A 21,378-nucleotide genomic window follows, 5' to 3' on the forward strand; every position below is an offset into this window, starting at 1 on the left:
CAAATCCCAAATTAAAATATGAATTGATTACTATATCTTTAGTAACAGCTAATCTAATTGTTATTTTTCAGTAAAGGAAAATTGAATACTTTAAATTAGAGATCACCATGATTCACTAATTCATAAATATAATTATAATGTAAATGTTTTGGGGCTTTTTTGTATTTTGAGTATTCAAATAAAATTTAAAGGGGAGAAAGTGTTTTTACTACGCAGCTTGACAGCAAACTGATGTTATGTTTGGCCTTTGATCAAAGCTGCTGCAGAGGGAGAGGAAATAACCATATACTTATGTCAGCAGCTGGACAACTCACTGTATGATGCAAGAATCTAACGGCCTGTTATCGCAGGAATGGGTCTGCACGCACTAATGCATCATTCAACACTTATTCTCTAAATAGCAGGCACACTTTTGCTGTTTTTAGATGCTTCCTGGAACACTTTTGAATGAAACTAGCCAACAGGCACTGCTAATTGAAATGCAGTCTGGTGTTTCCGTGCTAAAAACACGTGTAGACGTCTCGATTCGGTTCTGTTGGTTGACAAGTGGAGACTAACTTACTTCCACTGTGGATCCAGAATGGGATACTGCCGTCAGACTGCGCCAGGTGTGGTCCTTTGAAGCTGTACTTGTACTCAAACCGGCGGTGAGGAGGCTCTCCTGAGCTCGGGGCATCTGTGGTGACGTCGGCGACACCGCGGTGAAAAGATGCAGCTGCGAGAAAACTTAAAATAAAGTAAAGAGCCGGCCGCTGTGTTTCGCACACCGCCATGTTTCTGTATCACTGCTGACGTAGCGCTCAGAGCGGAAGCATGATGGGAAACCTGTAGGGCCAACAGGGCGTTTTCTGATTGGATGGTGTTTTTTTTTGTCCCGCCCTTCTTTCCATCTGTCACTCACCGCATGACTGAAGGTTAACCATAAGCAGAGCGGCAAAATAAAATAAAATAAAATAAAATAAAATAAAATAAAATAAAATAAAATAAAATAAAATAAAATAAAATAAAATAAAATAAAATAAATAATTTTAAAAAATAAGCTAAATGAAATAAAATTACATTATATCAAATAAAATCAAATAATAAAATACAATTCAATACATAAGTAAGTAAATAAATAAATAAATAGATAAGGAATTTAAATGGAAGAAGACACACACTATGATAAATAATTAAGATATAATAACGGCTTTAATTTAGCTTTAAACAAGTTCAGACTCCCAGGATTCAGTGGTTCAGATCTGGTCCAAGGGTGACATCTGGATGACTGCATACTATACTGATAACAAAAGTCTCTTTCATTAAATGTAAAATGCATGGTTGTGTATTGCAAAACAAAACTGATTGCAATCCTTTGGTGCTATATCAATAAGACAAAAAAATAAATCAAGCAGCATACACATTTGTTAAAAAAACATGAGTTATAAAACAGCATTGATAGTGATGGTTAACTATAGGATAATGATACAATATGAAAAAGCTCCAGTTGTTGAAATAATTTAAATATCCCTTTAATGCCTAAGGTAACAACTCGGGGTACATTTTTGAAGGTTTTTACAATAAGTTAGTCAGCAGAAATGCATTTTACACATGCTACGCCCCAAAACTGAAGCAAATTGAGTAAACGTTTTGCCAACATATATTTTTATGCTAACTACTACAACACTACTACTACGACTACTACTACATTCCATTCCTAACCTATAGAGTTTAATATGATGTCGGTCTACCTTTAGTAACTTTCACAGTTTCAACTCGGAAGGCTGTTTATTAAGGTTAAGGACTGTGTTTATAGGCATTTTTGACCATTTTTCTGAAAGCACATTGGTGAAATCACACACTGATGTTGGTGGAGAAGACTTGGTTCTCAGTCTCTGCTCTGGTTCATCCCAAAGGTGTTATGGGGTTCACATCAGGACTCTGTCCAGGCCAGTCAAGTTCATCCACACCAGACTCTGTCCTCCATGTCTTTATGGACCTTGCTTGGTGCACAGGCATGTTGGAAAAGGAAGGGACCTGTACCAAACTATTCCCACAAGGTTGGGAGCATAGAATCGTCCAAAATGTTTTGGTATGCTGAAGCATTCAAAGTGATGTGTGGCTTGGATGCAGGTGGAAACCCATTCCACGATACTCTCTGGGTACTGGGCTGATCTGAAGGTCACATGAAGGTCGGAGCTCTGTAGCAATTGACTGTGCAGAAAGTCGGCAACCTCTTTGCACTATGTCCTTCAGCAAACACTGACCCCTCGACGTCAGTTTACGTGGACCACTTGGTGGCCGAGTTGCTGTTGTTCCCAAACAAAAGAGATCCGTTCTTTTCTCATATTAGGCTGGATTTTCATGAATCTTTAAGCAAAAAAAGCTTGTTGTAATTTATTAAAAAAAAAAACAGTGTAGCAAGCATCAAACATAAAGTCAGAGTTTCTAGGCTCATGTTTCAGTGAATGTGAAGCCTGCTGCTGTCATGTTGGCTGGCAGCCTGTACTTTCAGGGGGAAGTGAAAGCCTCAGTGGGGCATGGAAGATGACACAATAATGTGTTGTTCATTTTCTATTTGCTCTGACCAACTTCCTCCTGTTGCTTTTAGAGGAGCAGCATCAGCGTGTGGGCCCGTGATTACGGGTTCAGGGGTGGGACTTTAACAAAAAGGGCTTTTGTAGTGACACTAATCTGGGATTTCAGACTTTTCTGGCAAATGATCAGCAAACGAAGACCACTGACCAACGACTTTAACTAGCACTGTTAAGACCGCACATCAAAGGTGAAGAGTCGCTGGTTTTGCCCCATTAAATTCTAAAGACTTTGCACTAAAGTTGTCCAGAAATGTAACAAGTGGATTCAGAGAAAATAGAGGCCTCGTGCTTTGTCTCGGAAGCCCCTATTAGAGAGTTAAACCACATTCTTTGTGAGGAAATGTAGGATTTGAATAAAAAAGCAATGCAAATAGATCCATTTAGATGTGAACAATGAGAACCGGTAGGACGTTAATGGGTCACTGAAACTGTGAAAGGCCTAAGCACAAATATTTGCCCAGTGAATTATACAGTACTGTAGAGAAAGTAATCCTGGTTTGCATTTGTGAAAAAAACACTTTTACAAATGTCTCCTATTTTAAGATATATTTATCGACATGTTGTGTCACTTTTGGGTATTTCTTCCACTTTTAGACAAAAACAAACATCTGTTGTGGGTGGGGCTTTTGTTTCTGGGGATCTAAAGGAATTAGCCGCCTCTCTTCAGGGGAAAGGGAAAGTGACTTGGCACCTCCCGGCGAGGCACCACGCTGACGCCTGTTACATGACGGTGTTTATTCTTACCCGAAAAGCAACCTATTACCACATGAAATAGATGGGGCAGCATGTTGAGGAAGCGTCCTTGAGTTGAACCCATTGTGTTAATCTCCTTTCATTTAATCAGAGTACTTGATTTTTTATGATAAATTTACCATTCAGTGAAGCAGACTTCCCTGCAGAAAACAATCTGAAATTATTATTCTGTATTAGAGCTGCGTGGAATGGGCTCAGTAGTGCGCACATGGGCCACATACTCACTCGGAACAAAGCCGAAGGACCAAACTTTTATTTCAGATTGCTTCAACACAGTCCAGTGTGGTCCAGGCATGAGAGGGCACTTGTTGCCCACTGAGGACTTTGCCACATTCATTGGAGGAGCAGCCCATTCTCATTATTAACAGACACACTAAACGATGGGCCCCGGACAATGCAGAACAGATCCCTTTATGCGCACAAGTGCTCAATGTTTCGGCAACCACTGCTTGCCCTCCTTCTTTTGAGATACCTGCACAGAAGTGAAAGATGTGGAGCACACAAAAGGTATCCTCAACTTTCCTTTCCTCCCATTCTTAGGGACGGGCCCAATTTAAAGCTTTTATTTGTGCAAAGCCTCTTATTAACTCTGCTCATGCTGCCTCCCTCGGCTTGCCATCGCTTAAGTACTGGGTCTTGTAAAAAAGCTACCAATTAGACACTCATCAGCTCCAATTAGAGTAGACAAAACCTGAGTAAAGATAACTCGATGAGAGGGAGGGCTGCAAAGGTGAGGGCTTTGTGTGCGCCTGTGCAGGAGGTGCGTGTTTGTGTACATGTGTGGACACTGGGCTGCCACAACATGGTTTTTAATCGCTGAAGGAGCTTGTGGCCATTCAGTGTGACCCACCGCGGCACAGGTCCATTCACTCCCGGGGCTCCTCAGCAGACCCTTTTCTCAGGGCCAAGTGTTGTTGTGCTGGGAAGACAGGCCCCCCAGGAGTCCCAGAAAGAGAGCCATTCAATCCTCTCTACCTGTTTGTTACATGTAAAGCACTTAGGCCTGGGCAGATCTCTCATTATTTTCTCCTTCACTCTCAATACTTCCTTAAACTTAGGCCTCAATAAGAGCAGACCCTTTTTTTTTAGGGAGGGGGGTATAAGGGGGTGCCTTTCACCTCATTAGAATTGAATTTGCACTGTTTTCTAATTACATAGAAGGGCAACAATGTATTTTTTCCTTCTTTTTAGCTCTAATCTTCAATGAAAAGGAGATTTTTGGGGCGTCCACACTCATGCATTAATTAATAAATTGGGTAACACTAATTTTCTGTTTGTTTCCTCCATCTGTTACCAACAGATTCAGACAGCCGCTTCTAATAAAATTACCTCAGTAAGGCAGTTTTATTCGCTGCTAGGCATTTACTTTAGAAGGGTTGTGTCGTGTGTTTGTGTGTGTGTGTGTGTGGGGGGGGTTCTCATTCAGCGTCTCATCTTTTTGTGGGTAGTTCTAGATAACGAAGGGGACGAGCAGGGAGATATAATTAGGGACAAGGGGGCACTTCAGTAAATATTTGAATTCTTTTAGGACCAAGTTTTGTTTGCTGGTGATTAATTACCTCCTGAGGAGATTTTTAAGGAATATCCTGCAAAGTTTTTGTTGTTTTTTTTTTTAATTCTTTTTTGAAAAATATAATTTATTGGGTAGTTAAAATTAAAGTTGATTCACTTTTATTCAAAGGACAGTTAAATATAGGCTCTAAATTATGTTTCTAATCTATTGACACCTCCAACCGATCTCTCTACGCTGCTCAAATCAAAACATCCGAAAAGTCCAGAGAACCAAGTTTAAACTCATGGAGACCTATTCTAAACGAATTCCCTACCTTTGACATTCCAAATGGCTGAATCCGTTTAAAAAAGCTTCTTCAGACATATTTATTAAGACAGGCTCTTTTTCTCCTTTTTTGAATTTTAACTTTTATTGTATTTTCCCCATGATATTTTGTTTATTTTATTAAACTTGCATTGCTTTTTGTGTTGTATCTTCTTTTTAAAACTAAGCCTGGTTTTGGAAATTTACTGAACTCTTTTTACCTTTGTGACACTTTAAACAATTCCAAGCACACACGATTTGACATAAATAATAATGAAAAAAAGTGTTATCTATGTAAGATTTAAAAAAAATATATTTTTCGTTTTATGGCCAAAAAACAAAAAAAAACAAAAAAAAAAGTTTTTTCTTTTAATAAAAATGCCTAATATTCTCTCTTTGAGACAAAAACCCTTAGAGAAAAGTAGTACACAAGTTTATTTTATCAAGTACTTGGGTATAAGTATAGCAAGCATATGCATGGGTAGTGTAGGAAGTATTATAATTGAATACTTCTTCAGACTGAACTGAAATATAAGTATATGAAAGTAAACTTCAAGTACAGCATCACTTTAAGTATAGACTAAGCATACTTGTAGAATTCCTACACAAACTGCTTTTAATTAAGCATAGAACACTTTTGCTGATGTAATAAATACAATAACAAGTATTTGTCATAAAAATTATGAAAATACATGGTAAATTAGAGTTGTTTTCTTTTATTTTCAATTGTGGTTTATGTAAAAAAAAATGGAAAATAAAAACTAGGAAGATCCTAAAAACATGTGTGAAAATTATTGAAAGCATTTGAGAACAAAGAAATTCCTAAAAACTTGGAGCTCTTGGGGCTTGGTCTTTGGTCCACCTATTCCTGTGACATTAGATTTTAAAACTGTTCATCACAACTAGATGTTCAAGAGCATCTAATGTCACAAAGTTCAAAAATGTGCAAGAAAAGAAACATTATTGATGGTAAATAAATATTCTCTGTAAACTTTATTCTCAACTGAGGTTTGTTGGTCCCAATTGTAAAGTGATCTGTAAAGCCTGAAGAGTTCACTGAGCATGCGCAGTGCAACACAGGAACTGGCTAACAAGATGCTGCCACCTTGTGGACACAATCAAGCATAAAATGATCATGTTCATCTGGATTTGTTTTCCAGGAGATTTATTTTATACAGAGATTTTTATTTTCAATAAACACACTTCATATCAGCCTGATTATTAATAATCCTAAAAAACAATATAGATATATGTTTTTAATTAAAAGAAATAACAACTAAAATCAAGCAAGAATTTTCCTCTTTAAAATTAAATGATCAGATTTTGATCCAAGCAATGTTTTTGATTTCATTTGACAGCTCTTCCAGCCCAAACCCTATAAAGTAAGTCAACAATTCATTTAATAAAAAAAGTGGAAAGTTCCTTAAAAAAGTGTGGGGAAAAAACCCATCTTTTTCCTGTTTTCAATGAGTTTAAAAGAAAATCATCTTGTTTTAACTCAAATTCTAAAACCTGTTTCTGACATAAACTTCCTCACTATTTTTTAAAACATTATTTAAATCCTGCATAAATTATTTATATTATTTTTAAAGTAACATAATTTAAAAAAATCAGACTCTGTCTTAAAATATTGAACTCAACAGCATTTCTCACTGTACCAAAGCAACATTAAAGGTAAATTAAGCTGGTGCTCCATCACATTTATACATTTCTTTTATATAAATATCTATGTTTTCAGGTTCTTTGTTTCAGAAAACAAAGATTTTTATTACGATAAGACATAAAGACAAACAATCTTTTTGAGAAAGTCTCCCTCTGCTGGACGTCAGGTTTAAACCTTTTCAGAAATATAGAGTAAATACTAACTTTAACTCTGATATCTGAGTGTAATGCATATACAGTTCGCTTACAACCTCAGAATATAAAAGAAACTGATGTTAATAATTGCAATTTAAAGTTTTTGGCAACAAATAAAAAATTCTTGACAATATGAGAGTTTTATTCTCCCTCTGGCAAAATGATAAAAAAAAACCCTTCAGTGTTTGGAGTGAAGTATCTTTGATGACAGATTTTCTTCTGTTTTAACTCACATTTTCAAATGCAGCCATGAATCACTCTGAGTGACAAAACCCTCACAAGGCAGCCTTAGCTCAACTGATTTATGGATCATGACAGAATACTGGCATTAGGGATCAAAAGGTTTTATACCTGCAGAACAGGAGATGTTAAAAGTAAAAGTTATTTTTCACTTCTATGTTTAAAAACACACATTTTAAGGGTTTGGCACAAACTTACCTACACCTTGGTGGTTTGTTCCTATTGTTTGCCGATCTAAAGACTCTTAGCTGACAACATTTATTTGAAAGAAGAAGTTTTTGCATTTTCTTTTGCTTTGGTATGAAATTCAGAATTAGTTAAAATAATAGGAATATATATATTTTTTATTTTTGTAAAATAATTCCCAAATAGAATTAAAAAAATAGCACAAAGATTTCTCTACATTTTTAAACATATCTGATAACAAAAATGCAAAAAAGTGTGTTCATAAATATATGCAAAAAATGAATATGCAAAAAAACAATTTTATTTCATTTTCTCAAAACACACTTAAAATTGTTTATATAAAAATAAACATCTGTGGTAAAAACACCGTAAAATCAGTTAAATAATAATAAAAAATGCTTCATATTTACACTTAAAGTATGTATAACCGTTGAGTGTGCTCTCCAGTCTGTTCAGTCAGTTCTGTCTCGAGCTGGTTTTCTCTTTCTGCTCCTCTTGGACCCTCTGTTCGTTAGAGGATGAACCTCCTTGTCGTCCTCCCCTGAGCCTGCGTCCACGCCGTCGTGGGGATCTCGCCAGCTGTCAGGCGCAGCAGAAAAGTCCTCCTCTGGAGAATGAATCGGCCGACCGTACACCTTACTCTGTAGGTCAGCGATGTCATTGCGGATATCTGCCATTAGAAGAAGCAGGAAGTCAAAGGAGCCAGGGGAGCCCTAGGGGAGAAGTACAACATAAAAGAAAAATATAGAAAAACACTTAAAAAAAACTCAGATATTTGGGGAATTTTTAAATAAATATTTCTGGATTTAAAATCAACTACAAATCTAAACTAGCTACTGAGCTTTTTCTCCTTATTTGTTATCATTATTTATTCACAGCACTTTGCAAAAGACGGTTAAGCCTAATTAAATTAACATTTACAATCTTGCTTTTAGTGTTAGTTTTCTGAAGTATAATGTTGTGACAATATTAATAAAAAGCATAGGATCAGTATGGACAGCTTTGGTCTTACTGGTGGTCCAACAGCCCCAGGAGCTCCTCTGTCCCCCTGAGGAAATAACAATAAATATTTAGTTAGGATGAATTAAACTGGGGGAAGTCGGGAGTTCATGTTGTTCAGTTAAGAAAACAAAGAAACAGAGAATCTTGCACAAAAAGAAAATGCCAAATTTACGATTCACTTTTGCTGTTTTATCTTCATAGACAAAAATAGACAGAGGTAATGTTAAAACAAATAAATAAACAAAATAATCTGTCTGTGGTTGAGTCAGCATCTTGGAAAGGAACGATGGTCAGATACATTTCCTAAAATCATTCCTGCCTGACACTTTTGCCTCTACTGCATGTTAGACTTCTCATTTCAAAGTACTTCAATTTCAATAAAAAAGGGAGGAAAAAAGCGCCTTGCTCAACCTCAGATGGGCCAGATAGGTTTGAATGTTGTGCAGATCCCCTTTATTAGACCCATCTGTTTTCCTTGACTGTAAACACTGGTTCAGACACTTACGGATGAATTTTCTAAAGCTCAAGGTGTTGATTTTGGACCAGAAGCATCCTTCTTGGATGTGAACCTCAGTGTCTATAAGAAACACCTGTTTAAATGAAGAAGATCACCCAGAGGTCGGTCTGAGCCCTCCAACCAAATTCAACACATTTGTACTTTTGGACTAGAGTGGAAAGAAACACAAAGAAGTAATAATGTAAAGTGGATGCACTTTGCAATATATATATATAGTATATATATATATACTGTATATATATATATATATAGACTGTATATATATATATATATATATATATATATATGACCACCAAAGCAACAGTGAAACTTTACAATGTTTTCTTCCAACTCCAATAAGACTGGGAATATATTCTGAACATAAAATGTAAAACTAATCCCAAAGTGAAATTCTACACATTGAGACTTGTTACTTCACAGTAGCACACTCAGATCTTCCAACTGTGGTTGTTCCCTAAGGTCAAGCTGAGGCTGTGGATGTTTTGGCAGGTGGTCTGGATTTGTTAATCAGCTAAAAAGACCAGCGTCACCCTCAAATCTATCTAAACAAGATTCCCACTTCCCTGAATACCAAGCTCCTGGGTACACAAGGAGGATTCACCAGTCTTACATTTGGTTCAAAACATCAGCAAACCACTTTCGGGGAATGATTTATAAAATTAGCTCTTTTCAGAAATATCCTAAAAAGATGTGCTTCAATAGCTTTTTTAAAAGCATTAAAATAATTGATTAAAGTCCCACTACAATCCCATTTGGATCTATTGTAAAAGCATTGCTAGTGATCTTTTAATTATGATTATGCAATTTTTAGCCAAAAAAAAACTTGTGTAGTTTTCTAAGACATAGTTTCTAGTTCATCAGAAATTCACTTCTGATTCGTGGGCGGGACTGTTGGACGCAGAGTAAGCCTGCACTAATTTCCCATCATCCCTTTGCTTACATTATGGCATGTGGCATGCGGAGGTATGACAACAATAACCACCTGATCTGTTGTCTTTTTATATTTTTTGGATTTGAAAAAAAAATCGTGTTGAATGACAATCTATTCCAACAAAGATCTTTTTCCCCGTGGCGTCATAAGGAAAGGGTCACATCACACAGTGCGTTACTGTGATCCTGCCCACCTGTATTAGTAACGCAGATTTTTTTTCTTCAATAGAGCTAAATAGTTTCTCACAGTATACATTAGTTTACGCGTCGCCGTCATGAATGAGCTTTTTAAATGAATGCAAACTGTAGGAAAATTAAACAAAGCTTTTTACTGTGAAATCAAAAATGAATAATAATCCTTTATTTTGAAACTGTTATCAGTGAGATCACATGGGTGGTGATCTGATCGCGTGTCTATGGATGGAAGCTGAGCGGGAAAAGCGTGAAGCTGATCTGTTGCACACATTTATGACTGCACAGCTGTTTTAATTTTTTTTTTATTTTTTGTTCATGTTTTTCCAGCGGCTGACATTAATCAGTTCAGTTTGTTGAATTATTACTAAGCAAAGTCAGATTATACCCAGACGTTCTTTTTGTTCTGTCAAACAATATAAAATGTGAACAAGTTTTAAAATAAATCTACAGCTGATCACCACTCCATTTACTGGGAGTGAAAAAATGAATAATGATGCGGTCCAATTCCAGAAAATTTATATTTCTATAATTAGCAAACTAAGGAAAAATTAAAAAAAATTCATTTTACTTGCAATAAAAGCACCATCACAGAATTAATTTACAGCTTTTTTCGTCTGCTCCTGCTTCACAATGATTTGAATAAAGGAATATTCAGAAACACAATTTTTAACTTAATTTTTTTTTATTTGTGTAAGTTCTCCATCATGAGAAAAACTCTACTAGAACCTGTTAAAAACACAACTTTCATTGGAGTGGGTCTTTAATATGTCATGTGAGGTTCTGTCTGATCATGTTTCAACGATTGCTGCATATTTCTCACTTGAGTTTCTGACAGCTTCAATGATTGGAAAGTATCAGATTTCCATTCAAAGCAAACCTCAATCACTGCACCAACCTGCAGTTTGCTCCACAAGCAGATAAAAAGCAACATCATTTTTAGAGCCTTCTTTGTCTAATTTTAGAACAAATGTTTATGTATTCAATTTTAATTCATCGCTTGCTTCATATTTTGTGCTCCCAACCTAGAAATTCAGTCCTGTTATAGCCTATTTCTTTCTTTTCTTTTTTTTCTACTGTCTCGCTGTTGTGGTAAACTGTTTAACAAGGTGAATGCACATTTGAATTATGGAATAATAGTAGGAAGTATGTCTTCCTACTATTTTTTGATTTGGTAAATTAGAAAACTTTGGACCTAATGTTTTTTTATTTTGTTATTTGTTCAAGATTGAAAAAAATACCCCTTGGTGCTGTCAAAGTAAAGGTTAGAAGTTGTTTATTATTCATAATAATAATAAAAAAACCTAATAAAGCCACCTTTTTAGTTTTATTTTGATGTTTTACTGCACCACAATGTCACAAATTTAAATAAAATACCTCAAAATGAGACTTTACTGAGGTAAAAAATTACTGTGATTAAAATCGATGAATTAGATTGATTAATTGCAGGTCACAATTAATTAATTGCACAAAAAAATTAATCGCATGACAGTACTATTTTTTAATAACACGCAAGACGGGACAACTAAATAGCTTACCTTCTGGCCGTCTTTTCCTGGAGCTCCCGGAGGCCCCTGTGAAATCAAATGACAACCATGAAGAAGACGGTCAAATATGAAACTCTTTCAGTTGTAAACTTTTAAATGCTCTTTTGGAGGCTACAAATACAGCTTCATTGGGTTTAAATGTGGGGTTTGACACAAGTGAGTTAAAAACAAAAAGGTTTTCATAAAAAAAAAAAAAAAAATCAATCTTTCTTAATTCAAATGTGTATTCTGTAGTAAAATCCACTGAGAGATAAAGTAAAATGCCGTATGCCAGGCTTCAGAGCATTCCCAAAGGCTTTGGATGAACGGCACACACACCTCTAAGATAATCACAGACTTGTGAACACATTGTAGGGAGTTGTGCCAATATTCAGATCAGAACAATCCTCTGAATCAAACCCTGATCACTTTCAAAGCCTGGCATGTGGTTAGACAGATGTGACCCTGTGACCAAGCCTTGTAAGTGTGCTTATTCTTCAGCAGGTGTACACTGTTTGACAGCCTTTTATTCAGCATGCATGAAAGGCAAAAGTACATCCAAATGTGATGCAATCACAAACAAACCCAATCGAACGCATCCTGCCTCCAGGACTCACTTTCCTGCAGCTTGTAGGTGAGTACGGTTGATTTATCAATAGCAGAACAGCATAAACACGCCAGCTTTAAAAAGCAGAAATGTGTCTCGCCGGCCCCATCCTGCACATTCTTGAATCAGATCCCAAACCTCAACACAGAGGGGTCGTAATCATAAGCAGAGTGCTGAACAAAATACACCAAGCCAAAGAAAACAGCTGAAGCCGTAAATGGATTCAGTCCTCTCTGTTGTTTTTGTCATTAAAATGAGGCTTCTTCTTTAAGCTCACATAGTTAAGGGATTTTCAGAGGGTGCATTCGTCCTCAGGGGCCAACTTCAACCTGTTTACTACATTAATATTACTATTTAGGTAAACACATTTTAAATAAATCATAGAAAACAGACAAATAAACAATTTAAAATGCATTTCTTTGTTTTAGAGTAAGAATTTATCAAAATATTACAAGGAAGATTTGTTTTAATGACCTGTACAGTCGACAGGAAGTCTAACAATGTCCCCTTCAACAGCCAGTAACCATGGAGAAGCAGGTTTGGCGAGCTAAAAGCGTCTGCAATACGTGTTTCACAGTCTACAGTCCGTGCAGAACCTGCTCAAAAATCATCACCTTCAAGCTCAACAAAATGTCCAACTTACCACATGGAAAGGTTTCATCACATCAGAGAGATGCGATGCTTTTGGCCACAGTGACCAGCTCATAGCTTAGGCTGCAGAAGCTTTTACATGTAGACTGTGGCTTTGCTGCCAGAAGACATAACTAGTGCGTCAATCGATTAAAAAAAATCATCAGATTAATCACACTTCTGGATTGTGATCAATCATGTTTTACTAGGTACATTTAAATGACAATAAGCGACATTTGAACAAAAGCAGGCCAGAAAAAAAAAGTTTTAACTTTGTAAAGTGTTAACTTAATATCACAGAAGTGTCATTTGTGTGCACAAAAGCACATCAACAGTAAAATAAGTAGAACTGTAAATACTTTGATGTCTGCAGCTTTACTCCAAAAAACTCCACGGTACTGATATATGAAAGAAAATTTTTAACTAACTTTAAGATGAACTTCTACCATGGTACGGGTGAATACTCGATTCTGATTGGCTACAAATATTTGCATCATCAGCTGGACAAAAAAACAAGTCTGCGCCACTTCAGCCCACCTCAATGGCGTGTTGTCATGTTACCGTGACAACGGGCCATACCACAAATCAAATTGTCTACTTTGAGTGAAAGAGAAATTGAAAGGAAAATGAGAAAATAACAGGAATAAAGTACAAAAAAACAGTTGGATATTTATTTCTTTTGTTGGGACCGTGGAAGTGGGGAAAAACTCGGATGAAGTGTGCATTTTCAGAATGTTAGACCCCACGTGGAAGATGGAAGTGTGACTAATTTGTGTTAATGAATACTAACGCGTACATTTTTTATTTGATTAATTGCGTGCGTTAATGTTGACAGCCCTGAAATAACATAAAGAAATAACACTTGACCACCTAATAGAAAATTGACATCGGACCAAATCTGGAGGAAACAGTCCCTCACACACACATTTTAAAATGTAAAAAGTATCAGTTTTACAAAGAAAAATGGTTTCATAAGAAGCCATAAAAACACACAACTAAGTTAAATAATTGTAATAATCTATACTTTTTATCTACCTGAATTGTAAACTGAGGGTTCAGAGCTGATCACAGCTGTCTCTGAATGAGAGGCTCTCGAATTCAGTCCTTAATTTAATTTAAATATATTTTAATTTAAGAATTTGAAACAGGTGCATCCTTTTTCTTTAAGTGCCTGTGTACAAAAGCATGAAAGTTAAAGCTGAAAACTTGTGATTAAGTAGAACAGGTAAATCTCATTTGCTTCTATGTCGGCGTTGGTGAGTTTCCACCATAGTTTAAGGATAAAGCAATAAAAGTGATTTACCATTAATTTCTAATAGATTATCTTTCATTATGAGAAGTTTAGAAATAAAATAAAAAAACAAGGATAAAATCTCCAGTTTTTGACAATAACTACAGTAAGTTAAAAGCTCATCTTAACTGACCACAGGTCCTCTAGGGCCACGCTTGATGTGGGACAGGTCTGGGGAGGGTCCTATGGGTCCCATCAAGCCACGGGGGCCAGGAGGACCAGGAGGTCCCATCAGTCCTGCAGAGCCCTCTGGTCCCAGATCCCCTAAAATATAATTATGTGGTGAGAAAAATGCTAAATTAAAGAAAACAGTAGTATAAATGCATACGAAAAGCTTAAAAACAGGAAATCTGTCTGATTTTAAGTTCTGTTTGCATAATGTTGTTGTTTCTTATAAGCTGTAAAAAGTGAGAATTCACATACAAGCAATGATGTTTTCAACATTATAAATTTAGATTTATTCTAGACATTACTGCTGATGTCATCAGAGCAATAAAACTTGTGATTTTAAGTAAAATTAGTTTCTTTCTTTTACTTTGCTTTAAAATATATGAAGTTATCACCAGAACTAACACCTGCCATCTAATGAAATACGAATTAAAAAGTAAAAACATATTAGCTGTTGCTAGTATTTCAACACTTCCTGTAAATATAATGCAGGACACATACAGGACTGATCAAGTCTGATATCAGTTTCTACCTGGCGGTCCGGGGGAGCCCGGAGGTCCCGGTAAATATATAGGGGACGTCAGGGTTTTGTCTTCAGTCATCTGCACAGGAACGTCAGCACTGTTTGACAGCAAAGCCATCTTAAGAAAAAGTAACAAACAAAACAAAAAATTTTGGAATTCAATACTTTAGCTTTACACTTTCCAGCCAAACAGGTAAATAAATCACGCTAAATAGAGCTAAGATCTTATAGAGATGATGCAAAAATGACACTTTTGCAATTCAAAAACCTTTATGAGAGTCAATGTTCTCTTAGAAAAATGTTATCTTTAATCTGCTCTACATTAGGTGCATTTAGAGGTTCGATAAAATCATGCCAAGTTAAGAAGCAAGTGTTTTTCATAAAAAAGCTCCTGCAGAGCAGGTGTTCAAGTTCCATAAATACTGAAGAATTTACATTTTGCTGTACTTTAAAACTGCGGCGAGAGAGAACACCTTTCTGAGGGAGCTGCGAGACCACACAGCTGGAGGCCATACATCATGTGCTACAGTGGAGACAGCTGAGTGCGGCTGTTGACAGATTCATGCGTAGATGGGTTCAGAAGTCACCGATTACACATGTGAAAGTATGACTCCAGTTTTACGTTAGATTTTCAGCTGCTCGGTGGACACAAATAAATCTACCGCTACTTGAAGAGGTCTCAGTCCATCCTTTGTTTCATCAATCTGCTATTTATTAAATAAAATGCGTGCATCTATCTGATGAAAGATATGATGATCTGCTGTCATAAAAAACACAGAGTGAGATTGAAGCTCCTGGAATCTCAGAATGATGTCATGAACATAGACTTGTTTGTTTGTTCATTCTGCACAAAGGAGTCAAGATGAAATGGTGGAAGATTTCCAAAGTACTGTATGCTAATTGATTTACTTCATTGTGATTTTGCAACTAACAAAATTAGTTTATTATTCATTCTTTGGACATTTTAACGATATTTCTATTTTAAATCTTATATTGTATATTTTGACACTTCTTTGGTCACATACCTTCTGCTGCAGCTGCAGGACGTACGTCTTCAACTGGAGGAAATCCTCACATGTGGCTGAACAAGTTCCAGCGTTCATAACATTATCACACTTTTCAAAGAGATGAACTGCTGGGAAAAGAAAAAAAAAGGTTCATAGCTTAGGACAATTTAATAAATACACACTCATCGCACTGATTTTTCAAAATAAATAAAGTCAACTAAAAATGTGTTATTGTAAAAGATAAGAGTAGCATTTTTAGAACCGTAGTGTCAAATTGGACTGTTTATACACACTTGTTTACATGTTTACAACATGTGAGTTCTGATACACAAACTTTTTGTTAAACAGATATTAAAAAATAAGACTATGGATCACAATTCTCCAATTTAAAAAGGATAGTTTTCTTTTTTAAATGTTCTAAATCATTAATTGGAGATAAATACAGTCCTAAGAACATATTTGTATCCCTTAATTTACTTGGTTTTACTTTTTTTGTCTATAATAAAAATTAGGGAATAAATTCACTTCATAAATATGCATAAAAACAAGAATTATTTGAATTTACCGGTATTTATTTTTTTACTCTTGAAATCTTTTCTGTTTGGGTTTGCATGTTTTCCTTGTTTGTTGGGGTTTCTTTAGGATTTTATAAACATATGTTATATTTAAAAAAAATGTGTATAAATGAGTGAAAATTTGTGTGTCTGTTTATCTGTAAAATAAGTCCTGATCAGTTTATCTGAATGAATGATTCTGGATGCCAGAGTGATATTTAGAAATTGCACAGAAACAATAAAAAAGATTAAATTAACAGTGAAGGGAAAAATCCCAATTATTTATGTCTGGAATATTAAGGCACGTTTCCAGCAGTTTCTTGTTGTTTTGCTCATTTGCAAACACTAAAGGATGGAGAGAGTTAAAAGCCAAACATTAACTCACAGGAATGAAGGAACGCTCTACGATACATAAAAAGTGATAAAATTAACTATGAACATCTGAACGTAATGGTGTAACAGTTTATTAAAGCCAGATTTACACTTTCCCGTCTAATCTTTCCATACAGACAGGAACTAAACACACCACAGGAGGGGAAACTTTTACATTAAATGTCACACATGCTTGTTTTTTTAATTTATAGCAAACTTAGAAATGATGTTTCTGAGCAGATATTCATCACTGTTTTGACCCCTTATTAAATTCCCTGGTGACTTTTATCCTTTCCATTTTCCTTTAATGTGATTTTCTCTGGACTTTGCACACGTTTACTCCTATGCTTTTGTCTGATGGTCCCTGCTCTCTGTGTGCATAGATTTAACGGATGGGTGAAGATGTCTGGACACTATTTCCCCTCTTACTTTACAAAGCCATAATTGAGGGGGCGCAGTCCCCCGGACCACACTCTCCAAACTCCCCTGCAGTGTTATGGGAGGTAAAGGAAGATACCCTCATGAGAGGAAGTAGCAAATCTGCAGCCCCTTGCTGCTTCACTGGCAACTTAATCTGGGGCGAAAAAAGATGTTTTATCGCTTCAACCATTTTTGCTTTTTTTACAAATATTCTGCAAATCGGGGAAGAGCAAGAGTCACGGGGAAAGGGTATGTTTGGTTGACAGAACGGCTCCGACGTGCACGACAGGCAGTGATGTCTAATGACTCCCATATGTGCATGTTTGTAGTCTTCGGACAGATATCACTGGCAGATGTGCCCTTGAATAAAACAAAAAGAAATATTGAGGCTCACCTCTCTCCCCTTTGGTGCATGTTTTCCCATCTTCCTCCAGGAAATATCCCTTCTCACATTCACACCTGTAGCTCCCCGGGGAGTTGATGCAAATCTGAGAGCATGAACTCTTGTTTCCGTCTGCACATTCATCTATGTCTGCGAGAGTAAAGATAAAAGAGCACATTTAAGATAAAAATAGTAATAAAGAGAGGTTCATTTAAGTGTATTTAATCTGTAAAACAAGAAAAAAGCTACAGAAAAGTATTACTAACCTTAAAGGGTTAATCATTTACTGTCAAAGTTTATACTGAAGGGTAGAGTACGGTGGCCCTGAAGTGCAAATTACAAAAAATTCGATCACAATTTCAATTAAAACATCTAAACAATTGTTAAGAAAAATACTTTTAATTTTTAATTTTAGGATTGAAAACAAAATTCCAAAATTGAGTTTTTATCAGTGCGTCTTCAATTTCCACATAGGTTACTTAAGAATGTTTACTAATTAGTACGGAGCATATCCAGTATCACTTCATATTGAATCATTTTTGGTGGAAATGACTTCCCATAGTATCTACTTTTTCCAATTTCAGTAAAAAAGGGAAAAAAAATTAGAAAAATACAATTTATTTCCAGAAATCAAAATTAAATGGTAAAAAATGAAGCGAGAAGGAAACGGTTGATACTCTTCTACATTACTTTAAGTTATTTAGGTGATCCTGGATAAAACGTTTATGAGTATGAAGATAATGAAGACTTATTTGAAAACATTTAAACATCAAAACTGATTAATTATTCAATCAGTAATCAGAATTTCATTTATATTTCTGGAAATTATCTTTGTTTTTAGTAATGTTTTACTTTTTATTTAATTTATTTTTTTAGGATTTCTGTTTTGGTTTCTGGAATTTAGTCTTGATTTGTTGTTGTTTTTATTATTTGTTTGAATTTTTTAAATTGTCATTATTATATTATTACTATGATGTTGTGATCTTTATTATGTTTTTGCATTGAGTGATTTTTTTGGTGTGATTTGGACTTCAGGGCCACCGTAGTGAAGCACATCTGTACTGTCGCAAAAATATTTTCTAAACTTAGAAAATTTTAGAAAACAGATAATAATAGATAAATAAAGTATTTTTAGTTCATGACAAATAGAAAATAAATAACAATAAATAAACAAAGTTTTTTTTAGTTCATGAAAAATGCCAAAACATAGAAAATAATAAATAAATCATTTTTAGCTCATGACAAAAAATTTAAATAGTATTGCCTGTCATATAACAAATTTAAATTAAAACATGTTAAATACATTTTTTTAATTTCTACAAAAAAATATACATATTTGACATATTTAAAAGTACAGCAGAAAGATGAGCTGGTCTGACATTGTCAGTGCTGCAAAGTTAACAAGAAATTTGTGCAAAAATGAGTTTTGTGAATCTTAATAACAACAGATCTTCTATGTCATGACATGATTCTATCTGTACTTGCACGAGTCAAAGACTTTTTATTTTGGCATTTTTTTATGAGATTCTTCACGCCTCACCCAGACAGTAGGGCTTTTCTCGGTTTCTGTGGCGCTCGCGGTCGTAGCGGTATCCAGGGTAACAGGTGCACACCACTCGGCCAAAATGATCCGTGCACTGTTGCTCGCAGGGGGCCCCGGCACACACATCGAAGTCTGTAAAAAGAAAGAGAAAAGCCTCAACACGCATAAAATAATATTTTCTTCATTTGTCTAATTGGAAAATTGGATTAACAGATTTAAAAGACAAACATTCATGCATTCTCCTACCTTCAGGAATACACTGGCCCAGCACAAATTTGAAGCCCTTGCAACATTGTTTCCTGCAAAAAAAAAGTCAATTCATAAACATTCAAAGGCTGACATGTAGCTGCGTCAGTAAAAGTGGGATCAAGTGAGGTGTTTATTTAAAGTTGCATGTTCAAGACGGCAAAAGGACAAAAAACAAATATGAGATGATTGAACACACACAATAGTTTCCCAGGAGTATCGCCGTGTTTGTTCATGAGGGTTTTCCTCTGAATTACAGCAAAAACCTTCCATTGACCTGAAACTGTGGTGCTTTTCATTTCTATTATCATATTTAAATAATCAGTTTTAAATCATTATTTACTTCATAAATACAGTATACATTTTATCAAATTGAATTAATTTAAAAATGATTGTGATGTGATGATGTTTCCCCAGAAAACCTTTCTGAAGTAAACTGAAGCAATTCCACGTTTTGATGTGCTGTAAATTGAAATATGCTGAGTCACATTTCATCACCATGAATCAAATTCATTACTTTCTCATACGCCGCTCAAAGGAAAAGTGTTACCAGGTGCTGCTTTCAAACAAGCGATGACAAAATAAACCACAGTGAAGTAATGCTAATGTAATGCAGAACATTCACTTCAAATTCCTCCATGCAGCTTTTTTTTTTTATCAAGCAGTACTTCAGGATTTAGCTTTTTCATGTGTAAACTTTCACAGCTCTCAAGCAAAAACAAACAAATTTTCCTGCATTTTGATATAAAATACCTTTTGGGATTTAATCATAAGTGAAAAGATTGAAAAGTAAAAGTAAATTTTCCAGAACTATTTGTTTGAAAATTCACTTTCACCAAGTCTACCCAATGTTCTGTCATTAGTCTGCAAAGTGCTAATGTGTTATTCATAAAATGTAGTAAATAGTTAGCAGAATTGAAGGACATGGAGCTGTAAAAACTACTAGAAACTCAGATCTAATACTGCTGGAAGAAACTTTATTTTTATAAATCCACACATGCTAACCACATGCTGACCCCACATGCAGCCAGGCCATCAAAGACTACACACCTTATGTAAAAACAGATGCAACTGGGAAGATATGCAGGGAAATATATGTATAATAAAAGCAATTGAATAGTTATTCCAGAAAATAAAAAATGTGTAGAGTTTATTATTTACTATGACACAATTTGGGTAATTTAGAGGCAAAAAAAACTTTATCATCCTCTTAGTTCCACAAGTTTCCCTCTTATTTATGAATAAAATAAGGCATTTTACTAACTTCAGAGGAGGGATGTAGAAATTAATGTTTAATACTTTTTTGTTACTCAAAAAAAAAAAAAAAAGATATAAAACAGAATTTAACTTATCCAAAAATCTAGCTCGGGTCTGTAACATTATTATCTTTTCAGAGGACCTACAAGTTTCTTCAAGTTAAATTTGAGACCTTTTTAAGGACATATCTGTCAATAATTAAGACCAACTTGTCAGCCTGCTTAGATTTAATTTAAATTAAAACTGTAGCTTCTTATCTTGCTGTTTGAGTCTGTGCCGTGATGGTTTAGCTCGCTGCTTTTCTTTTTTATTTATTTATTTTTTAAACCGGTGGTGGACATTCAGTGTTTTGGTCCATAAAAACTGCTACTTTTTATTTACATTATTTGATCCAAATAACTGTGGTGAAAACAATTTACATTTGAAACAGATAACATTCGCAGCACAATATTTTAAGGCTCAGATATCAAAATTCAAGACGTTTTTAAAGTAATAATTCCAAGTTAATAAATTCTGTGCTTTTAAAACTTTTTAAGACCCCATGGAATAATATATCTTCCTACTTTTTAAAATATAGTTACCTACTGTATATTAGGCATTTAAAAAAAGAAGTTTATAGATTTTGGTCTGTATTATATATTTTGTGTTGTGTACGTTTGTTTCCTTCAGGTTTCTCTGTTTAGTGATTTTATTTACAAGTGAAGGAAGTCTTTCTATCGTTGAATCAAAGGACAAAAGATTTTTAAATCATCTAAAGGTCTTTTTACAATCTTATAACTTTCC

At 35.1% G+C, this 21,378-nt stretch overlaps 2 protein-coding genes across 4 annotated transcripts in view; both read right to left on the reverse strand.

The window, feature by feature from the left end:
* The window catches only part of lman1 (lectin, mannose-binding, 1), a gene marked incomplete in the record, with an annotated part of 15,963 nt that extends 15,137 nt beyond the window's left edge, over positions 1–826 (reverse strand). The window contains 1 exon segment of the mRNA XM_024299897.2: positions 563–826. Within this exon segment, the coding sequence (XP_024155665.1) occupies positions 563–773 (211 nt within the window).
* Positions 827–7,711: 6,885 nt separating this feature from the next.
* Positions 7,712–21,378, reverse strand: part of ccbe1 (collagen and calcium binding EGF domains 1) — a 36,424-nt gene continuing 22,757 nt past the window's right edge. Inside the window, exons 3-11 of one of the 3 annotated variants that reach the window (XM_024299604.2) lie at positions 19,339–19,391; positions 19,090–19,224; positions 17,562–17,699; positions 15,840–15,949; positions 14,824–14,932; positions 14,257–14,387; positions 11,608–11,643; positions 8,441–8,476; positions 7,712–8,098 (exon numbers count right to left, since the gene is read on the reverse strand). In XM_024299604.2, coding sequence (XP_024155372.1) covers positions 7,940–8,098; positions 8,441–8,476; positions 11,608–11,643; positions 14,257–14,387; positions 14,824–14,932; positions 15,840–15,949; positions 17,562–17,699; positions 19,090–19,224; positions 19,339–19,391 — 907 coding nt within the window. In that variant the 3' untranslated portion in view covers positions 7,712–7,939. Of the gene's footprint in view, positions 8,142–8,440; positions 8,477–11,607; positions 11,644–14,256; positions 14,388–14,823; positions 14,933–15,839; positions 15,950–17,561; positions 17,700–19,089; positions 19,225–19,338; positions 19,392–21,378 lie in introns of all 3 variants that reach the window. The other 2 variants (XM_024299603.2, XM_024299602.2) reach the window with 2 other exon arrangements.

The sequence above is a fragment of the Oryzias melastigma genome, linkage group LG12 (genome assembly GCF_002922805.2).
Source record: "Oryzias melastigma strain HK-1 linkage group LG12, ASM292280v2, whole genome shotgun sequence".
Lineage (NCBI taxonomy): Eukaryota > Metazoa > Chordata > Actinopteri > Beloniformes > Adrianichthyidae > Oryzias > Oryzias melastigma.